The following is a 23,121-nucleotide window of genomic DNA, read 5'->3' as shown; positions in this document are numbered from 1 at the left end:
TCAGTTATACATAATCCTAATTCATCCTGAGAGAAATATCAGACGCGGCATGGGACCCTTCAGGGGTACAACACCAAAACCTATTAACACCACTGGCAGAAATAATACATCTAGTATGATGGCAACTGTTACACTCACTGCTGTTACCTGTGATCAAAATAAGGCTGTTAATAAACTTGTTGTTACTACTAATGACTGCTCTACACAGAGTGAACGTAAGTTGCTCAAATTATTTGATGATCAATGCCATGCAATATCGTTTCAGGTAGAAATTTCATACTAATCTGCGATATCCCATGCTTGTGTAATATTTATATATCTGATATATAATATATCGTATAAAGCTCGCGGATATGTACGCGCGGGGCTCCGCCGCAATCATGTACATATTATTGCAATATCTTCGGCTAGAAAAGATGTTTTGATTTGATTAGGATAATGAAAATGCTATTGAATTGGTATACGAAAACACAAGCTTTTTTCTTTCTATCAATTCTATGAGGAAAACGCGTGTATAAATTTTATTTAGTGTGCGAAGTGGAATGGAAACGAAACAAATCCCCAGAAATAATGTATGGAAATTATGAGAAAAATCTGAAATCTACTGTGTTGTATCGAAAATCGTTGTCTTATATTTCTCCTTCTCCTTTATCGGTTCTCTTTTCTTTTCATTGTCGAAGATATAGATATATGTTTCAACTCTTTGTGCTCCACTTATATCTCGGCTGTAGTCGTATATATGATATAGTTTTAACTGTTGAAACATGCACTTGTGTTTCAAAGAAGATCTAGGATTCCAATAATATTTCAAAGCAATGTATACTAGAGGCCAACTCGGAGGAAAAGGAGCGAGCTTTTTGTATTTCGATGCCTTTTATTCGAAATGTCTTGAATCTCTATTCTACCTAATAGTTCTATCTTCGTTAGAGAAAAATTTAATAAAAGCTACGTATCTCTTCTATAATACAGAAAATTAAATAGAACTTTTCAGAATTTTTTTCAAGAACGCTCTCTCATTTTTATCTGGAACTTTAGTTGACATTCTTTATTAAATTTCTCGTTAATTAACGGTAGGCGAATTGTCAGTCCCGTAATTTTTATTTAAGTCTTCTCTGGGGATGGTAAAAATTTGTTATAATGGCTCACAGCATTTTTTATTTCCAAGTGATAATGTTATTATCAACTGGTTTTTAAAAAACTGATGAAATATTGGAACACGTGTTTGAGGCATTGATGTTTTTTTTGTTCATTGATAAAGGCAGATGCTTTTGACGAGAAATGCTCCAAATATAGAGGGTATTTCACCACAAATAAGCGACCCGTGAAACCGAACCGCTTTGAAAATGAATACTGTTTTATTTCTGTCAATTGGCGAGTTTCATAAACCATTTATCGATTTTTTTTTCATTTTCTCGCCAATTTAGAAATATAACTTTTTCTTTTTATTCTAATTACCCAACTTGCGTCTATCCAATTGTGAACCACATTTTCCATTCTTTTTACCTTCAATACGGATTTTTTTTTGTAAAGTCGTTTCTCCACTCTCTACAATTTGTATTAATGATTTTACGTATTTGTTGTCCAATAATTAATTGTTGCCCAGTTAAAAGATGATTTGACAGAGAATTACTGAAACAAAATTGGTTCAATCAATTGCAATGTAATCCACTAATAAGTTCATAACTCATAAATTCATATTGTAATTCAGTGTTTATACAATGGTCAATGGTAAATCAATGTTTGCATAATAATTTCCGTTTTGTTCATTACAGAATTCGAGATGGAGGTAATGGAAAAGAAGAATGGCAAGTCTCCAGGAACGTTGGTGAGCCGTTCAACTCAGACTCTCCTCAACAATAATGGTAAGGAGGTAGACATTGTTATATCGCCAGTAATAAAAGGTCTGAATATCGACGAGACTCTCGATTCAGTAAAATCATTGAACAATGCCAAGATTGGTAATGGGCCATTCAACAAAAACCAATTCCCTGTATAGCAGAACAGCAGAAAAGTCGAGACGTTTGTTTTGCAAGCCGATATGAAACCTATTTCCAAACGACCAGTGATTGTCTGAAAATATCTTCTTACTCCCTTCATTCATCCAATTTTCTATTATTGGCATTATAATATATCAAAACTGGACCATAATAATCAATATAAATCGCAAAATATTTTTTTAGTTGATATTTCGATGAAAGAATAGTCCTATTCACATTAAGGAAAAATCCAGCCGATTTTCATAACAATTGTTTTAATTGATTATTGAATCTATTTAGACACTCCTTGCATAATTACGAAATCGGTAATTAGGGCAACAACAGAAATTAATTCTAAAATTACTGTTTGCAGATTGAAACTAAGCGATCAGCGATAATAATATATTTTTTTATATAATGGATAAAGTTATGTGAAAAAATACTATAATTGTCGATGTACCATTTAAATTCGTGTATGAGACGCAACTTTAGTTTTCGGTTTTGTTATTGTCCTATTTTTGGGGGTTGTCAAATTTTGCAAACACCGTCTGAATAAATTCATTAATTGGGAAAAAGTTTGTATCAAATTGTCAGTTTTTTTTCAATATTCCCCTCGTTACCAGTTCGGCTTGAAGAGAAATTTATTTAGCTAACTGAAATATATTGCTATTGAAAAAAAAAATCCGCTCTTCAATTGAAATTAGTCCTCGGTCGTAATAAGAGGAGGATAAACAAAAAATTAACCGATAAAGAAAAATTTTTTTGAAAAATGGAAAAAATTTCTAGTGCTCCATAGAAAAATATGAATAAAGCGAAATAAAGGAAATGAATAAACGGTTCATTCTGCACTGTGATGATAAAATTATGTAATGTATTACCATTCAAATGTGTTGAAATACGTAAGTGAATTGACCTAATTAAGAATAAACTAGGAATACATATTTAAAATAACAAAAAAATAATGGACGAAAATTTTCTACAGTGTCTTCGTTATTGTGAGCTTCAAAACTCATGGAAAATTAAATTTTAAATAATTAAAAATATGTAAATTGACTATTAGACAATGTAGGCATAATAATGCCATTAATTGATATGGAGTCAACGAGACGCGAGATTATGCCAAATTTTATTAGCGAAATTTCGCGTTAATTATCATTTTGTACAAAACGATGATCTCCAATTGTTCATCTTCAAATAGCAGTGATAAATAGGGAAATCAATTGTAAATATTACATCGAGTAATTGATAAATAATGACATCGATAATTAATTAATGCCTAATACGACTTGTACATATAATTTATTTACAAGTAATAAGACTAGATAAGGGAATATGTGATGGGTATAAATGTAAAATGTACATCTACATTCAATCGTCAACGAAGTGTCGAATCATTAAGCGTTAATTACCATTGAATCTACAATTCAGAGACGAATCTACAGTCTCTTGGAATTGAATTCAGGATAAGTTGTTAATTTTATTTAGATTCATCAGGACGTCCGATCTATCTTTATCCGAATTATCACAATATCGTCCAATGCAGATTTTATAATTATGAACGAAATCATCATCAATCATCTGTTTTGTAATTTCTCATGTACGAAATTCAAGGAATTGTATTTCTGATCGAATTTTGCACAATTATGACGAGTGACTACAATAGTTTGGTGATTAATCACTTCTTCTTTCAAAGAGAAAATGTTTTTTTTTTATAAAATGAGAAGAGGGCATGCGTTAACTATAATTTATTTATTCCTTTTTCATGGCAATATTTAGGAAATTTTTTACAAAAAATATTCACAAGATAATTGACATGAATTTTCCTAGAGTGGTCTTTATTATTTTTTGCTACAAGTTTTGAGTTATCCTCGAGATAAAATTCAGAGCTAAGCGAAACATTCTGAGCCCCTTGTTCTCGGTTAGCCATGAATTCAGTACAAAACTCGAAGAATAGATTTGAAAATTACGTAACTGATTGATTTTTGTGATGCAAAAATACGGCTATGCAATTGGAACGTTCGAAGTTGTTTGACTGCCCAAAGATAATTGTAAATATTCAAAAGGTGTTGAATAGAAACTTTTAATTGAATTACGAAGAATAATATAGGCACGTGGATATCAGCTTCGTGAGCTTTGAAGTGTAAAATCAATGATTAAATACTTATGTAATTGTTAAGAAATATTGAAGCTTGAAATGATGAAAGAGATTATTAATTAGAGAAGGTAATAAATACGCAAATTCGAGATGCAGGGCAATATCAACAAACTCACAGACAAAAAATAAAAATATAATGGTGTTATTTTAAATACGTACAGGATTCAAAGTGTATCTGGTGAATATGAAAGTTAAGAAATAAATGTCGATAAAACTCTTACGTAAATAAAAAAATTATAATAAATTTTATTCATTATTTGATAAATTCCATGTACAACGTTTACTCGTTCCGCCCCATTTTTTCGATTTTTCAGGATTCATTGTATTCGATGTATCCAATTATCGGTGGTTATCACTTCATGCTACCATTTTGAGCATTCGCAGTTCCTGAAAATCGCCATTTCATTTAAAAATTAAAATAATAGCCTTTTTTATTCCTAGAACTGTTCGATTTTTATCCTTTGTAATTGTGTAAATATCTCAAAAAATAAGACTTTAGGATAAAATATAAAAAACATTCTTCATACACTTTTCTAAGTTATAAAAAATCTTTTTTCCTCGGAAGGCCATTAGATTCGAAGATATTTTAAAAATAGATAAAAACACTTGGAAGATGTGAATCTTACAACGTGATTTATAATTCACTACTAACTACGATTACTAATCGAGAGATTTTTTTAATTGAGGCTCCAGGGTCTGAAAAGACAAATTTACACGGCCACAAATTATCAAATTGACTATTATATTTCCAGAAGCGTTTTTATTACGAAATACAAGTGTTTCGATGATTTTTTATAGAGACTTACATATCATGACATTTCATGTGAAATTTTAGGAAAAAAAAATTGTTCGTTTTTCCGCCGTTTTATTTTGCATTAATGGTTATTTCATACTTTTATATTAAAGTATCTATCAACATATATTACATTCCTGGCCTCGAAAAAGCACAATGAATCTTCGAAAACTAAAATTAGATTTCGTTTAACTACACATCACAAAAAGAAGGGAATTGAAAACTCAAAAGAAACTCTTAGCGGATATCTGAAGAATAGCCAACGGAATTTTCAATTTTCACGGTAGAGTTTTCATAGAGACCAGGAGACCGAGAAAGTTTTTCTTTTTTCGAAACTGCTCTTAACTTAGGACTTCCAGAACTTACCACTACCCCTCAGCCCTTTTCCTTTTTGCTGTTTTTTCTTCGAATCTGGAGGAATGGAAACGGCCTCTCTGCTTGACTCACTGCCCCCAGCTGAGCTGCCACCAGCAATGTCAGCCTCTTGTACTTGTGATAAAATCGACTTCCTCATCGAAAAAATCTACAAATTAAAATAACTAAATATCACATTTCTTCCCAAAAACCATCATCGACCGTAAAAATCCCATAATCTGATATCAACATATTGAAATCACTTCAATTAATAAATCTTAATTCACAATCGTCAAAACATAAAAATTATAGTCGAGTACATGACGATGATGCAATCTATCGTAAAATGATTTTTTTACAGAACGATCAAATTGAAATTTAGTGTTCTCCTTACACTCTGCTGGACTTTTTCCTTGTGCTGCGTGGCATTATGCTTTTCAGTATTAGCTTCAATGACTTGTTTTTTAATGCAAGCGAGAACAGCATCACAAGTTTCTCCCCAGGCCGCCAAAGTGTGAACGACAGCCCCAGTCTCCCCTGGCCTAACATCTCTTCCTAATCCTGCATAATCAACCTCCAGCTGAGAATTCTTCTGATCCAATTTGCCATGAATGATGTCAGCATAGACAGCCTCGATGATCAAGTCCTCGAGATCCCTCACATTCTTGATATCCAGTTCCTCCAGCAGAACCGAGTAAGGAATGCATTTGGATTTTTCAGCCAATGTGACAATGGTTAAATGCTGCAGCTTCTTCTTCTGTGCTGGAGTGAGCTCTAACAGTTTATCCTTGTTATCGAGGTAATCCTTATAGGTGCCATAAGCAAAGATGTTTAAAGTATTCCAATACTCCACATGGGGACCGACTTCCAGCTCCTTTATGTTGGGCATATCGAGGAGTTCTCCAAACACGTTAACTCCTGGAGTTTCCATTGCTTGTTTTATCAGTTCTAGGGCTGCTGCACCTTTTGCTGTTTTTGCCAGCAGAACAAATTGTTCCAATGGATTGTTTGAGGATTTCTCAGCAGGTACTGACTCTGTTGCAGACCCAGTCATATTGAATTCTTTACCTAAAACAAAAGGGAGACAGGGAAATAAGATCCGAGATGATTGACGGATCGATAAAGACAAAGCTTCGGATTATCGTGCTCGTTATCAATTTGGAAATGTTCTTCTATGCACTTACCTCAGCAAGAAGTAAACATAAAGCCGTGTGGAATAAAATAGAACAGATCTATTATCTATTATAGAATAGAATTTCGATAGATCCCCATCGAAAATGAAACGTAAGGGAATTTTAAATATGCCAGATGAAATTATTAATTCACTTTAAGAGGTGAAGATTCTGAATAAAGAATAAAAATAGCTGTCATTTGTATCCTCGGCAATTAAGGGGAGACTAGTCTCTGTAATTCGACAGTTTAACTGAACAACACATATTTTTCAATTTTGTACTTAGAAATTTGATTGAAACCGCTTGTACTAGATGGGAGAACATCAATGTAATGTAGGGTTGAGGTTATAAAATGAATGATAAGTTATAACGTCGAGCCACTACATACTAAAATGATAATTCTTCTTGATGTAACCATTGCATGCGTTTTTCTTAAATGTTTAATCAATAATTACCTTCAACAAAACCTGAAGTATTCAAATTTAATTATTTTGGATACTCCGCGGATGTTTTTATTATGCTAAAACCGTCAAAACACTGAGCACTACAACTTCAGGTTGGCATTCCTTCTGATAAAAAGACAACTTCGCTCTTGACTCCGTTGAACGTTTTTGACAGCATTTGGAAAGTGTTTGGTCTTCCCTTTATTTCAGTCGAGGATTTAATTTGTTGTTATGATGACCATAATTAAGAAGTGATTGTAATATATTTTCTAGCATTGTCGTATTTGTCTGAGACATCTCAAGTGCAAGTGTCGAGTGTAAAATCAACAAAAATGAATGCGTTAATTGATTTTGACGAGTGCCTTCGGGATACGCCAAAATTTAGGTGGATAATTCCATCAGTTATTTCATTTAATCATTGAAAAAGCATGAAAATGAATTTTTAAAATCTGAACAAAATATTTGTGATGAATTAAACATTTTTCTTAAATTATCAATCAATTGAAAATTCACGGAATTTTTCAGCAATTCCATAAATGCACTTTTACAATCTGATATGATTCCTTTGTGATTCTCTCACCAACAGTTGACCCACATGAAAGAATTGTAGAATCTCAAAGTAATTGCGATGTGTTGTTGTTAATTGAATTTGAAAATATGAAAAGATGGGTATTAAATTATTTCAGATCGTGTATCGAGAAAGTAGAGACTAACATCGATCAATTGGAGCAGAAATTGGATAAGGTCAGCACTTAATCCGCTCTCAATCTTTTTCATCGGCTTTTCAATTTTTTTATCTATTGCTTAACAATTTTTTGACTGTATTTTCAGGTGCTCAAAAATTGCAATTCGATGATTGATGCAGGCAAAATATACGTGGGACATCAGAGGTATGTGAGCAACGAGTACCACAAACTGATTAATGGTTTCATTAAATGGGGGAGATAAATTACTGGTCTGGAGTTGTGAGTGAGTCATACTCGTTCTTGGTTGAAACATAGGATTCAGTGCAATCAAATAACGTGATTCTGTTTTTTACTGATAGACTTCCACAAACAACTGGGAATTTTATTATTTTTATCGTTCAATTACAATAAAATTGAATTGCCAGCAAGGTTTTCAACTTTTTGTCAAGTGCAATGACCTTTTTTTAATGACATTCCACGGGTATAATTTTATTTATTCAAAAAACATCTCGATAATGTTTGGATTTGATTAAAATATCTTATGAGACTGTTTTCAAAGTCTTTTGTTTTAACTAGACGAAGTGTATAATGACAAGAAAAAAATGGTACGTATTCATTAAATTCGTCGAATAATATTGTCCTTGTAAATTATCGATTTTCTTAGAAAGATCGTCCGTCCACAATAATATCTTTTTTTATTAATTTTTACGCTTATCTTTTTTTCATTATGGAAATATCTCGGCAGTAATTGCTTTCAAGGTAAAATTCGTAAAAAAAACATTCATGTGAGAGAATGTTTTCAACGAAAAAAAAATTTGAACTTTTTTCTCGAAACTAAATGATAAAGCGATTAACTAAAGAAGTTGGAACGCTATGAGCCCGAAATATATGACTGATTTACTAAATAACCAATTAACGAATGATCCTAATCAGGTGAATCTTAACTTCAATTCCCTCGGTGACGAAATGAATTCACTCCAATCACTCCACCAATTTTCCTTATTACAGCCAATTTGCCACAAGCCTCTGGGAGTTATCCACGTACTTTAACGACGATCCAGAGGTGATGGCGTCCCTGAACAAATTGATTCACGCCCTGCAGGAGATGAACAAGTTTCACACGATACTTTTGGATCAAGCTTCTCGTACAGTAGTCAAAGACCTCAGTCTTTTCATAAAAACTGACATGAAAAAAGTGAAAGAATCTCGTCACTATTTCGAGAAGATTTCCAATGACCTTGACCTTGCCCTCAACCGCACCTCCCAGATCCCGAAATCCCGTCCTTCGGAGTACGAAGAATCCTCAAATATTCTTTCAGCGACACGCTCTTGCTTTCGTCACACAGCCCTGGATTACATCCACACCCTGACAATGCTCCATTCTCGTCGCCGTCACGAAATTCTGGGGAGTCTTCTGAGCTACATACACGCATGTTTTACGTACTACCATCAGGGGACAGACCTAGCCCAGGATCTGGATCCCTTCCTGAAGAATCTGAGCACTGAATTAGCAAGAATGCGTTGCGATTCGTCGAAGCTTGAAAAAGAGATGGAGAATCGGCATATTTTGGTCACCAGCAGAGACCTAGTGCCCCAAAGCTTCCCTGGTACATCGAAAATGGAAGGCTATCTCTTCAAACGGACAAGCAATGCCTTCAAGACCTGGAACAGACGATGGTTCTGTTTGAGAGATCATCAGTTGGTGTACCGAAAACGAACTGGGGAAGACGACTTCACAATTATGGAGGAAGACTTGCGTCTGTGCACGGTCAAGCCAGTTGTTGATAATGAGAGGAGGAATTGTTTTGAAGTACTCAGCCCTACCAAGAGCCACATGCTTCAGGCCGACTCTGAGGAGATGTATCTGGCTTGGATTACAGCTACTCAACAGGCTATTGGAGCTGCCATCCAGAGGGGCATGGGGACGATCAATTTAAATAGTCTTCCTGCTAACTCCAAGGGTCCTATCAGGCCCCCATCTAGGCCAAAATCCCGAGTCTGGGAGCAGCTCTTAAAAATTCCTGGCAATGACCATTGCTGCGACTGCGGCAACTCCAATCCTAGATGGGCCAGCATAAATTTAGGAATAACTCTGTGCATCGAGTGCTCTGGGGTACACCGAAGCCTGGGCGTTCACTACAGCAAAGTTCGATCACTAACCCTCGATGATTGGGAGCCGGAGATCCTTAAAGTAATGGCAGAACTCGGTAACAACGTCGTAAATAATGTCTACGAGCCCGCAAATCTCACCCCACCTTCAGTAACCAAAGCCTCCCCAAAGTGCTCCTCGGCAGTCAGAGAAGCTTGGATTAAAGCCAAATACGTCGACAGAAAATTCGTCAAGCCCATCACAACATTTGCTACTGGAATAAGTCAACACACAAGTCGAGACGTTAACAGATTTCGGAGGTGGAGTGTGAGGAAGCTGCGAAGGAGACCGAGAAGTCAGGATAAAATCGATGAGTCGAGGTCCAAGGTATCAGGCTTAGCTTCCGTCACCGAACTCACCCTTCCGGGCAACTCTGATGACAGTCTAACCTCAGACAAATCCTCAGACAAGTCATCAGACAAAACCAAAAACCCTGAACGAACCTCCATGAGCTCCGAGGACAGTGAACCCCTGGATCTCAAGAACATCTCAACCCTCTACAGTAAGCCCTTCTTGGAAAAACGAAAGAGCCAGATTTCCGATGACTCCTGTGACTCCAGAAAATCCCAGAGCCCCGAGGAGATATCGATATCCAACGAGATCGACGATGATGACGAGAACAAGGACTCTGGCACTGAGAAAATCAGTGATAAAGATTCGGATGTTCTTATGTTTGGGTGTGATCTCCCCAAACCAATGATAGAAGGAAGTTTAGAATTGAGTTCGGACCAAGACTCGACCGCTGGAGAGGAGGAGGAGTTTGCAGACGAGGAGGACATTGAAAATCTCCATGCCGATATGCTGCTTTATAAAGCAGCTGCCGCCCACAATCTCCCTGTTATGTGTGCTGCACTGGCTGCAGGAGCTGATAAGAGCTGGTGCAATATCAACGATCGAGGAAGGAATGCTTTGCATCAAGCCATCATTAGTGGATCTGTTATGTCATGCGAGTATTTGATACTGAATGGCGCCAGAATCAATTGTCAGGATGCCAAGGGCAAGACACCTCTTCATTTGGCCACCGAGCTAAGTCACACGGCACAAGTTTGCTTATTGCTTAAACATCGGGCTGATCAGCATATTGAGGATGAGAGAGGAGTCAAGCCCCTGTCTATTGCTGTCCAGGAGGCCAATGCTGATATTGTGACGTTACTGAGACTGGGATTACTCAATGAGGAGATGAAGGACTCGGAGATCGGTGTTACTGGAGACGAGACTTTTAACGACGTTGTCAGGGACTTTAGTCAGCTTGCTTGCTCCCACCCGGAGAGACTTCAAAGGAGGAATGAGGGGACCAGTGCACAGGGGGCTGAATAAAAAGGTGAGGAGAATAGCTGCATCGATAATGCTTTAATTTGTGAGAAGGCACTGAAAGTGGAACGCGTGGAAACACGAGGTCCTGAAAATCAATTGCTTTATCTGATAATAAGGATTATGTGGTACTAAAGGGGATTCAGCTATGCTTCTGGATCGCCCGCGATATCTTTATCTCTAGATTTTTTTTATATTCTTTATCAAGTGCGTTATTCTTGAATGTCTCTGAAACTAGGACCGTTATCGAAAAATATGAGATGGGTTTTTTAGAAAGGAATTATTAAGCTTTAAAAAAAATTATTCGATATTTTCTAATGAAACTAGAGGATAACAGAGTGAAGTGAAATGGTTTCCATTGACTCCCATTTTTAATATTTTTACATATACCAAAATATTGAAAATTATAAAAAAAATATAAATGCCTCACTTTGTCCATTTACTTTTTTGGGTTCCAGAGATATTTCAAGGATTTATCAGATTCCAAGTCATTTAGTCTTTCGGAAAATGCCATTCTTCGGATATCTCTGAAATTAATTTTTATATTTTTTAAATATTACGTTTACAGTAAAATAAAGGTTTTTTTGTAAATGCATTAATTTTTGAGATTGATAATTTTTGGGATAATATGTGGGAGATTCTTGAAATGACGCGCTTGCGATTTCAATGGTGAAGTATGCGATAACGAATTTTAGAGATATTATTTTTTAATCGTTACCCGGTCTAATACATTTCGAGATTTCATTATCAATTATGTAGGCTTGATTGTCACGTTGATAATGTTTATGATTAGTTAATGACTTTAATGATTGATTCTTGTAGTTTTTATAATTATTATATTATCGATTTTCATTTGATGATCAAATTTGAATTTCACAGTGCTAATTTTTACTATGGGTGAGATCATTTTTTAAACTTGGTTTCATAATATTAATGTACATAAACTATTTATTAAGAAAATTTATACGAATCTTCCAAGCTAGATGAGTAAGGGAAATCCATTAGTTCTGTAAATAATTTTTTTTCTATCTTAAATATATTTTAGATTAATCAACGTTTTCAACGAATCATAAACCCTTTTACTATTTTTAATCTACTGACGTTGAAGGCCCTATTTTTGTAACGAAGAGATAAAACGGGTTTAGGGATTTTCATTCGAGATCAGTTATCGAGGAGTACCTCCGAAATTGATAGGTACAGCAAAATTTTCGTCGATGAGATTGAAAATAATGAAAAAAATAAAACCCTCAAGAATACCACTATTTCAGATTCGGAGATATTCCTCAACAACTCATCTCGAAATCATATTAACTCGAATCGATTTCCCTCTTCGTTACTGATGTTACTTAATTGATTGAGCTGAAATTATTTTTTTTAATCATGGAAAACTAATCTCATGGGTGCGTAGAAAATCCAGTGCCAAGTTATTAAGTGAAATCACAGCAGTATTGTAACCTAAAATTCATAACATTTATTGAAAAGTAACAAATAAAATACTGTAATCATGATCGTTGTCTGGTAAGATGATTTTCATTTTTTAACATCGTTTTAACATTTGTACTTATTTGTACATTACTTGGTGAGTCAATAAACCATTACGCAATATATTCAACTCTTATTATTTATTCTTCATTCGAAATCTTTTCATTCATCTTTTAATTAGCGAGCAATTATTGGAAAGAACATCCAGATAAATACTCCACAATTTGAAATTCAATGGATTTTTATTAAGTATTTGGTAAAATTATAAAGACTATTTTTATTTGTGATCATACTACGATAATTGGGAGCTAATGATGATCCTCTTTTGTGAATCTAAGACCGCAGTATCCACAGGCATGATTGCCAGGTTTATCCTGAAAGAGAGAAAATACGAAAATTACAGGATGAGATTTTAAATCAGCGAGTACTCATTGCAAATTGTTAGAGGTAGTTTTTAATTGACCAAGTTTATGTAGACTTTTGGGTGACCCAAGGGTCCTCCTCCTCCATTGCAACAGACGATTCTTGCTTCGGTAGGCATAGGAGGAACTTCATCAATTAAATTAATTGCCCAACGATCATTCACCTCCTTTGGCCTGTCGACGAAACGTACGAGTCTTTTGTCGTCAGTTTCAAATATCTAAAAAAGAAAGGATAATCATCTAGATAATACTTAAGAATCACTTCATAATAAAAATTAATAAATAAATCACTGATTCAATCACTCCCTGCAGTGTACAAGATAAATAATTATTCTTCAGGTTATCTGCTATTTTTTTTCACTCGGCGCAAACATGAATTAAAGATATGTGGAGTAAATCCGGTGTGACGAATAATTCAGAGCCTTCGGATCATGCTAAAAATTTGGAAAGGAAAAATTTGACGTACCTGGCCAGTATGGGTGACCTTATCCTTAGGCTCCCAAGATGAATTCGACCGAGTGATGATTGAGACACTGGGGACACGAGAAACTGGTGTTTTTGTTAACAACCGGGATAAATTTCTTCCTGCCATCTTCAATCCGGTAATGTTCCAAACTTCTATTTATTTGGTATTATTATGGTTACAGTATTTACACCCACGAATTTATATCAGCTGTTATGCTATGACCAAAGAGGATTGACTAGAGGCTCAGTTCGGGGGGCAAAGAAGATTGACTAAAGTAGAGGCTCAGTTCTGGGGGTTCAAGTGACCCCAGCGGCATCGTAGTACTGCACCCCAAGAGAGGGATGGCGCCACACGCAATGGGGGTAACTTACCAAGTTGGCTGATGGGCAGACACCCCCATTGCGTCTGACGCCCTCCCTCTCTTGGGGTGCAGTACTACGATGCCGCTAGGGTCACTCGAACCCCCAGAACTGAGCCTCTACTTTAGTCAATCCTCTTTGATTCCTCTCCTGCTGGTCGTCAGAATGAGTTGAAATAGTCGCAGCCATTTGTGGGGTGAGGACCAGATCGACGCGATTTTTGTTTTTTTTTTGAGAAAGTCGTGGGTTTCCAATTTTGGTGATGATTACTGCAGATTGAGGAGCCTCAGGATGTGCTCGGGGTCCTGTCATGGGCATTTTACAGGATGACAATGCAGATTGATTGGGAATTGATGGGATGAGGAATTCTGAGATTGTGATGGGTTAATAATTTACTGGAAAACTATGGAATTCATGGGTGACACTGGAGATGCTCTGGATCCAAGGATACAGGTGGGCATTATTGAATGTTTAAAAAATCTTCTTTAAAAAATATCGAAGAGCAAAATTGAACTATACCTCAATTTTCAAAGTTAAAAAAAATCATCAAATAACTACCGGAACATTAATGATAATTTCCGAATGAAAGTAATAGAATGAAAAACATGAAATGAGAATTTTGTATTGTATATTTAACTGAGTTTAACGAAAATCTAATCGAATTTTCTCGAGAGTTTTGATTTTTTAAAGGTATTTTTTTACAGATCGAGCTGGAAAACCTGAACAGTGCCACTGAAGATATAAACAAACTCGAGAGCGAATTGGATGTGAGCGTTAACGTTTTTGCAGATAAGATTTATTTGTTTAGTCATCACATATGAATGCGGAAGTGGATAAATTTCGGGGTTGAGTTCGCAGGGAGGAAATTAATTCAGTTTTAATTCAGGAGAAAATAAATCTCAGGAAATGGGTCAATTAATTCCTCACTTCCTTAAAACCCACATAAATAAAAGTTTAAATAAAAACAAGGGAAAAATCAAACACCTGTAAATTTCCCGTCCACTTCCCCTTGAAAATTAATAGAAACGCGAATTTTCCCTGAAATTTGACAATTCATTGATATTAAATTCTGACAACGAAATTCAGTGAAGTCAGAGATTTCGCTAATTTTCTTGTCCAAATAGCCAGAAATGCCATTTTTTATGACAGTGTGTATAAACGAATAAGAAACTTCTACTCATGAATCACAGGAAGCCCAATCACTCTTCAAACAGTTATACTCGGATTTAGACAGCCAGTTGAGCGAAATCACCAGTAAAATAGGTTCTAGCTGTGTTGATAAGGCGAAATGCTATTACAAAGCCCTAGAAGAAGCACGACGAGCTCAGGTGAGTCATCAAGAACATGTAAAACAAAATAATTTCTCTCCAAACTCTCCAGAAATTCTATCTTATCCTAGCCCATTTTTTCCATTACATTTCAGTTCAATAATAATGAAATGACCAAAATAATTTAGTGATTTCAATTTTACCGTGTCAATTAATATGGGGTAATTGTATTCTAGGTGCAGTGTCAACAGCAAGTGCAACTTTTTCAAAGAGCTAGCGAATTCCATGCAGCTGCTAAAAAGAGTGCAGCGTCTGCAGAATTGAGATGTATGTCCAGCAAGCAGGAAGCGAATTTCGATCAGTCGTGGCAGGATATGTTGAACCAAGCGACAACTAAGGTGAGGCGACGTCAGCAAATTGTGAGAAATCCTGCAAGTGCAAGAAAACTAATGGGTGATCCCCTGTGATGTTATTCGATAATATTTTAATTCTCTTGAGACTTTTCCAGTGATGCTAATTCACCTGCAATGATGAATTAAAATATTACCGTGTTAATTTTTCATTTATTATTGCGCTTCAGGTGATGCACGCAGCGAATCAAAAAGCAGAGTGTGAAAAAGAACACCTGCAAAAAGCCCTGATATTTCACAATGCAGAAAGGAAAGCCCAGGAATACCAGAAAAAATATCAACGAGCGATAATCAAAGCCCGGCCCTATTTCGAGGTGTGGACGATTTACAATGAGAAATTTGAGATGCAGAAGCAGCAAGTCGACTGCCTCAAGAAAGCTATCAGGGACGCCAAAAGAAATTATGCCAAGAGTTTTAAGGCTCTGGAGGACATCAGCAATCAGATTCATGAGCATCGAAGAGCCTACGGTAAAATTTCTCACTCTAAAATCGCTCCAACTCCAAGAATATTTGTTTTAATATTAAAGAAAATTGTGTTGTATTGTATTCTTTAATTCCATGACATTATTCACGTGTTGATTAATGAGTGGCTTTTAATATTCAAGCCAATGGACCACGAGAGCCAGGGGTGGGGGCAGAACTGTTGACTCCGGACATGAATTCAAATCATGAAGATGATTCTAATAAGGTAGCGATTAATCTCTGATTTATTAATTTATTAATCCATCCAGAAAAATGAATAACTAAAATTTCACTAATGATAACTCATTGATTTGGAGTTCTATTTCTTCAATTTTTCAATGAAATTGATAAAATAATTAATTTTGCTTACAGGAAATATTAAAGTTAGAACATCGAGCAGAGAATATAAATAATCGACTGGTAGACGGTAGTGAAACGACTCAGACTCAATGGGAAATCGAATTTCAATCGAATTTGAAAAATCTGCCCTCCAAAGAAGAACAAAACTGTGAAGAGAGCTCTCTAAATCTAACGGGTTCCCATAAAAACTCTCCAATGAAGTGTCAAGACTCATTTAATAAAATCCCTCAAGAAAAAAGACGTGAGAAAATGTCAACGAATGAATGGCAGTTTCCAGTCTTAGGGAATTGCAAACTAGTGAAAAGTCGATGGATCTCCAAGTCCCTTGGGGATATTCCAGCGAATGCCAGTGGCGAGTTCAATTCTGGAATAAAAAATGTGGTGAAAAGTGTTCAAAAGACGCCGAGAGACTATTGAATAATCGCATCGACGAGTGCGACTTCGAGGGTTTTCCCTTCATTCAGTATTCGATTAATCAAATTCATTAGGAATTATTATTAAGCTGAGGTAAATGGTTTTAATGAAGAATTTAATATTGTTCGTGAGTGAGAGAATATTCGTGTTACGGGGAAATAATATTTTAGAAATCCTTTTGAGGATTGAGTGAGATAAAATAGATAGAAGAGTGATATTAATAGACAGATTAACTCATGAATTCATCTGTAATTCCTCTATCATTTTCACAACACGAGGAGTACATGAAAATCCATCTACTAACGCTTAAACCATTACGAATTAATTGGGGTTTTGCCTATTTTTTCATTCTTCACTATAAAAATTTATTATAAATTTTTCTACCACAAACACGTGGTAAAAACCGTATCAAATGACTAAATCTATTGTTTTCTTGTCTTTTTTATTTAAAAAATCGTCCAATACGTGGCGGAAAATACTATTTTTTTTTTACTTTAAACAATGAAAATATTTATTTTCCTTGAATTATCCAGAAATATCCAGAAATCACGGTAAATCCGAATTTTATGCAGAGAATAAAAGAATTAACGAATTTTTGACTTGACTAAAAATATATTGAGTTAATAAATTGGGTAATACTCCACAATCGAAATGCTCAACAAAGAACGTGCGTTCTTTTCTGTCAATTGATCGAATCTGAGAATCTTATTCTCAATGTAATAGTAAGGCTATTTGATACTTGTTCTTTGTTACGTGCATGGGAACGTGTGAATCCAGATTTGTTTGTATTTAAATAATAAATAAAACTTTGCAACTTCAGTTCTCCAGTGATTTTCAGCCTTCCATCATCATATTTAATCATCGAATTACGATAAAACAGGTTTCAAATAAAAGAACAAACACTTTTATTCATTTCATAATCATAATAATTAATGGTAATTTCATTTGTCTTACAGTAAATGGAACAGTTATCAATAATATAATGAAATACGATGAGTGTACAAACCGAGAGGGATAAAGAAATAATCGAGAGTTACACTCAAATTTTTATTATTAATTTCATGGATCTCTGTCACTACGTATCTGCCTCAATCGTTAATCATTTTTCAATATTCATCCATCCAACTGCTTATCCTCGAATATCTGATTGGAATATTAGGTATTAGCCATAAAAGCAATTGACCAGCTCCAGTCTGGTACTCATAAAGCAGCAGATTATCGAGGATTTATCAAGTTCTTTAATAATAACAGCTTTCCAATCCACGTACACAAGTACTGAGTCCAAACTGTCACCACATTCATCCACTCGTATAAATAAAAAATAATTTCTAATAATATAAAAAAGAGTGCTATCAATCCCCTAGAATACACTCGACGTACAATGGATCCATCTGAATTGTTACTACAATACCCATTAGCATTATCATTGGAATTGAGAAAAAACGTCATTCCATATTATCATCGATCAAAATACCAATTAACAATTCCAACAATAATGAATCACTCTTTCATATTCGTCGTAGTACGAAACATGAACGTTATTCATCATTTAAAACAAAATTGGTAACTATTTTTTTTTTTTCATTATCTAAATATTGTAAACTTCTTTATTCTTGTAACGCTTGACACGAGATCCTCAGAATATAAATTATAGTCATCGAAGAAGAAGACAAGGCAACGAAAAAAAAGCTATTCTACACCCGGAGTAATTGCTGTTTTGACATGAACCGGAAAATTTCATAGAAAAATTATCCGACGATTTTAACGATTATTTTGGGTTGATTAAATGTCGATTTATTGCTGAAAGCATTGATTCTAGGAGAATATGTCGAAAGACATTTCTTGAGGGGAATTTAATCAGCTATAAAAAAGTCTGACTACTTTTTCCTCTCAAATGACTAATTGTGGGGATAAATCAACCATTAACAAAATAGTTATGTCCGGCAATTTTCATTGAATAGAACGAATAATTTGAAAAGAAATTTGAATTTCCTATGAAATTTTAGGGCACGTGAGATCAAAAAAGTTTCAATTGAAATTATTTGTTTGAGTCAAGAATATTATCCATTCGAATCGAATAAATCATGAATTCCCCCCTAATATTTCTTTTTATTAATAAAATTGATTTTAAAAAATCGCAACAGTTGACCCTCAAAAATATTCATTCGAATGAAAAAAAAAATGATTCAACCAAAAAATTTCCCCGGATGTACAATTGTAATCGTATCACCGAACAGGACTACAATCCAAGAATATCATTATTTCCTTAAATTTTCAATAAGTTTTTTTAATTTTTCAATATTTCCTCACGTCACAGCGGGACGACGAAACCGGGGGCCTTATTCTATTCTTGTTCATTTTCCAATTACCTCTGAAATCTCAATCGTTCTCATATCATGAAAATTAGTACATCAACTAATTATTTGCCTTCAGTAAGAGATAAAGTATGAACTGATCTTGATTAATCACTGAAGCGTCCAGCGCATGGAGCGAGTAAAAACGATACGATTAGAACAGAAACAATTCAACATTAACTCAACAGATTTTATCATAAACTGAATGAATAATAATACTTCGTGTTAAAACCTGAAGTAAACGTAAAAAAATCTTGTACTGCTGGGAGACAATAATGATATGATCGTAATAATAATTAATAACTAATAATGATGATAACAATCCTAGTAATTAAATCGTAAAGCTATTAATCTGTACAATTATGAGCCTTCGTAGAAACATATTGAGGTAGCAACTAATAATCAACCGTTAATAATCATGAAAAAAGAAAGAGAAAATAATGGGTAACATAAATTCACTGATCATCATTTTGACAAATAATAAATCATAACAATGAAAAATTAAAAAGAAAAATAAGGGAGAGTCATTACTGGGATTTATCCCCATTAACTTGCGCTGAAGTCTTGATGATTTTCAAACGTACAATGCATTTATCCCATTAAATTCGTACGTTATTCATATATTATTCCCCTAATTCAATAAAATTGTCTATTGCATTGTCTGATTTATTGTTACTGTTACCTATAGATTATTATAAATTGTAGTTTTGTACTTGATTTTCATTATTCCTGAGAAGAGGATTCATAAAGGTCATATCAAACGATTTGGAATAAATATCCAACTGTCGATTATTCCCAATGACTTTTGGTTTATTCTTATGACTGATATTCTAATTGTACTAGGGTTCACTAACGTTCATCGGAGCATTTTAATATTATCTTAACCATTAAAGTTGATCTGTTTAAATTGTATGTTTCCATTTATTACTGAGCTCAGTTATACGCGAAATACCACTTTCAACGCATATTTACAACTTTATAATTTATTGGTTTTATTTTTCCATCATTTTTTTTATTTATTTCTCATCAGTGCACCCTGTATTACTCATGTATGAGGTAGTGTTTGTACTAAGGTAACGAAACATTGTGAATCATTGAAAACAGGTGTTTCTCTGGTTCACAGCTTCATTGCGTCCATTGGTAAGAGAGGATTTTTTCATTATTATTTTTCATCTTTTCTCTATTTATTACTTTTTTTTTCTCGAATTTATGGGTCTCCTTGGAACATCCATAATGACTAGTCGATCAAGTCGTGAACAAGGATTTAATCATGTTGGGAGCATTAATGGTCTCAACTCTTCAACATTACGCATTGCTTAACTCTACGTTATTTTTTCCCTATTTTTTTTCTTTTTCATCTAATTTTGTACTATAAACAACGACGATCGAACGTCGTTTCGCCCCTAAATCGAAGTCCCGCATTGCGACCAACTAATTTACCAAGTATTCGTGCATTTTAATAATTTTTTTTTTTGTTTCTTATCCCTATGGTATGTTTATCAGCTACACGAGCGAAATTGTATAATTGCCAGTGTGCATTGAACGTCGTTAATAAACGATCTGTTACATCTAGATTCTCGATTTATCCTTGCCTTTGATTATGCCCGGTAAAAATAACGGTATATTACATCCATTTAATTTACCAATAACTTTTTTATAATATTCTTTTTTTATCCTTTTTTAATTTTTTTCCCATTTTCCATTTTTTTTTCTCTCTGTGAAAGTTCAAGACATTGTGGCGTGATGTGCGGGGAAAACGTATATCGTGAGTTCGAAGGCTTTTTTTCTCGTTCACACCGAGATTTCAATCGATTAAAGATTTTTATTAAGAGGTCTCTCTACAAAAAAACACCCAAAACGCGAAGAAAAAATTGCTCGATTGGCTTTCAGGGGAAAAACAGTGGAAATGTCTGCAAAATGGCTCCACAAAATTGTTCAATCGTTCCGAACAAAATGAGACAAGTTGAACGTGATTTGAAAAGCGCAAATAGCTTTAATGATTGTTTAAAAATGCAAGGTGGAACCCTCGCCATCTTTGAAAGCCCTCGTATCAGAGGGCGGGGGTACCCAAAATGGCGCTGATCACTCTGAGGCTCACCTCGCATTTTTGAAGATTAATTAAAATTATTTACCCCCTCTAAATCACTCTCGCGTCATTTTATCGTCGTTTTATGAGGTGAACAAATTTTTTAAACCATGTTTCAAAAATTTTTATAGCGTTTCAGCTGAGAATTCGAGGCGGAAAGTTTCCTCCGTACTTGAATGCCTTTTATACTCCGAATCCTTCTTAATGAAATCCAGGAGGGAACGCTTCACTAAAGCTTGTGTACACGACATCTACCAAATTTTCAATTCGTTAAACACATATTATCGTATTAATAACATGCAACATATTACTTTATACGCAGTACAATAATTTTCTTTGTTCCTTGGATTTATCCAATATGTACAATCCTTAGAGACCGGGATAATCTAGGCATACGAGAAACATTTGTGAATTAATTTAATATAGAAATTTCAGGTGAGAATTGATGACGGAATTAAGGAAATAATTTCCAGGATTTTTCAAATGATATTACTAACGAGAATTGTACATACCAGAGAATCAGGAAAATAATACTAAATATTTTCATTGTCGAATCGATACGATAGAAAAAACGTTGATTAAGTAAACGAATTAGTAAAGGCTTGTTATCATTCCTCGTGTACGCTATCTGATATTGCCAATCTCTCTCATTATACAAAATCTCATCAACGTATTCATTTCCTTTTGCAATCGTTTAGGTTTAGTGTTAAATTTATAATAATTTTACATAGTTCTACATTGATTATCTAGATATTTTTTTCTTTCCAAAATCTTTCGGCCTGTCGCCGAATCCCGTGTTCTGCATATCGTGGCAGATAATAATTTCACAAATTCACGATTTACTCGATTTCTTTTTTTTTCGGAACAATCCATTGTGTCTCCGTAAGAAATAACCAATAATTACAATAATAGTTATAATAATCGTAATGATAATCATTTGCAAACACGTGACTTCGTATTATCTAAAACCCAGAATAGTTCACATCGATTTTCAGGACGACGATTTAACGATGTGAAAATATACAAATTAATTATTGTGGGTCCTATTGCACTAAAAGATTTCGAAAAACTTAAGTAATGCAGTAATGGAAGGTATCAGCACATCAAATGATTGCTCGGATGTAAAGGACCGCAAACGATAATGCGTATGAAATTATTTTCAAGCTCTAGGGAATTTCTAGTTGAATTTTTCTATCATCACAATTTTTATTGAAAATTCATGTCAATTAATTAATTAATTTATCCATTAAAAATCGATAAATTAATGAATGAATAATTAATAAAACCACGAAATCCTATAAATTCTAATAAATTTTTCAACTTTCCTTGAAATTGGAAAAATTGGAAAATTGAGGGAAATCATTTTCCCTGCGATTCAGAAATCGATAGAAAATTACGAATAAAATTCGATTGAATAATTTCATACGTTAAGAATCTCGAAAGATATTGTTAATATACAAAAGAGAAGACACGTGTGCCAAATGTTCTTTAATCACGGATTTCCATCAGAGGTACAGAGGTGCTACATAAGTTCGTTACAACCTCTCGGGTAAATTATGATCGACAGATCAAAGATACCCCATCATCTTTAAGACACATTGCGCAATGTTACTAAAGCCCACCCCATTTTCATCCAAAAAAAACCCCTTCAAATAGTGCTAAATTTTTCCCCGAATTCATAATTCACGATCAGAGATGGAAGTCTTCGCCATTTCTCATCGCGTCGAATCCCATTGCTTCTATAATTTTCTACAAAGATTCATAAACGTGCGATTGTGAGAGTTCTCGTCCGCGAATGACTGACGAAAAATATCAATATCAATTGTTATTTTATCTACTCGAATGAATTTTCAAATCAAAAACTGTCACAAACTTCTACAGTGCAACTCACGTTATTCACATCAACTTGAATTATCTGCGTCAAATCAATATTTATTATTATTCATAAATCGAGAATAAATTTTATGAGAAAACTTGAGTTCAACAGAAAATTCTATCG

At 34.4% G+C, this 23,121-nt stretch overlaps 5 protein-coding genes across 5 annotated transcripts in view; 3 read left to right on the top strand and 2 right to left on the bottom strand.

The window, feature by feature from the left end:
* The window catches only part of mtt (mangetout), a 79,573-nt gene extending 75,198 nt beyond the window's left edge, over nt 1-4,375 (top strand). The window contains exons 14-15 of the mRNA XM_011307265.1: nt 5-215; nt 1,773-4,375. Of these exons, the coding sequence (XP_011305567.1) occupies nt 5-215; nt 1,773-1,996 (435 nt within the window). The 3' untranslated portion in view covers nt 1,997-4,375. The remainder of the gene's footprint in view (nt 1-4; nt 216-1,772) is intronic.
* On the bottom strand, nt 4,354-7,004 carry CSN7 (COP9 signalosome subunit 7). Its single transcript, XM_011307253.1, has 4 exons — nt 6,906-7,004; nt 5,673-6,346; nt 5,291-5,447; nt 4,354-4,518 (listed from the first exon to the last, which is right to left on the bottom strand). The coding sequence occupies exons 2-4, from the start codon at nt 6,330-6,332 to the stop codon at nt 4,484-4,486; spliced, it is 852 nt and encodes a 283-aa protein (XP_011305555.1). The 5' UTR covers nt 6,333-6,346; nt 6,906-7,004; the 3' UTR covers nt 4,354-4,483.
* Nucleotides 7,005-7,156: 152 nt separating this feature from the next.
* CenB1A (Centaurin beta 1A) lies at nt 7,157-12,376 on the top strand. Its single transcript, XM_011307254.1, has 4 exons — nt 7,157-7,278; nt 7,580-7,637; nt 7,725-7,783; nt 8,588-12,376. Exons 1-4 carry the CDS (start codon nt 7,226-7,228, stop codon nt 11,043-11,045), a joined length of 2,628 nt encoding a protein of 875 aa, XP_011305556.1. The 5' UTR covers nt 7,157-7,225; the 3' UTR covers nt 11,046-12,376.
* A 114-nt stretch (nt 12,377-12,490) lies between these two features.
* Nucleotides 12,491-13,674, bottom strand: ND-13A (NADH dehydrogenase (ubiquinone) 13 kDa A subunit). Its single transcript, XM_011307250.1, has 3 exons — nt 13,410-13,674; nt 12,985-13,161; nt 12,491-12,895 (listed from the first exon to the last, which is right to left on the bottom strand). The coding sequence occupies exons 1-3, from the start codon at nt 13,533-13,535 to the stop codon at nt 12,830-12,832; spliced, it is 369 nt and encodes a 122-aa protein (XP_011305552.1). The 5' UTR covers nt 13,536-13,674; the 3' UTR covers nt 12,491-12,829.
* A 253-nt stretch (nt 13,675-13,927) lies between these two features.
* LOC105268015 (SH3 domain-binding protein 5 homolog) lies at nt 13,928-17,501 on the top strand. Its single transcript, XM_011307249.1, has 7 exons — nt 13,928-14,221; nt 14,473-14,535; nt 14,959-15,096; nt 15,273-15,434; nt 15,617-15,914; nt 16,052-16,134; nt 16,281-17,501. The coding sequence occupies exons 1-7, from the start codon at nt 14,174-14,176 to the stop codon at nt 16,683-16,685; spliced, it is 1,197 nt and encodes a 398-aa protein (XP_011305551.1). The 5' UTR covers nt 13,928-14,173; the 3' UTR covers nt 16,686-17,501.
* Nucleotides 17,502-23,121: the final 5,620 nt, after the last annotated feature.

This window comes from Fopius arisanus, unplaced genomic scaffold, assembly GCF_000806365.1.
Source record: "Fopius arisanus strain USDA-PBARC FA_bdor unplaced genomic scaffold, ASM80636v1 scaffold00052, whole genome shotgun sequence".
NCBI lineage: Eukaryota > Metazoa > Arthropoda > Insecta > Hymenoptera > Braconidae > Fopius > Fopius arisanus.
Note: the sequence above shows the minus strand (reverse complement) of the source record. Positions and strands in the feature narration are given on the sequence as shown.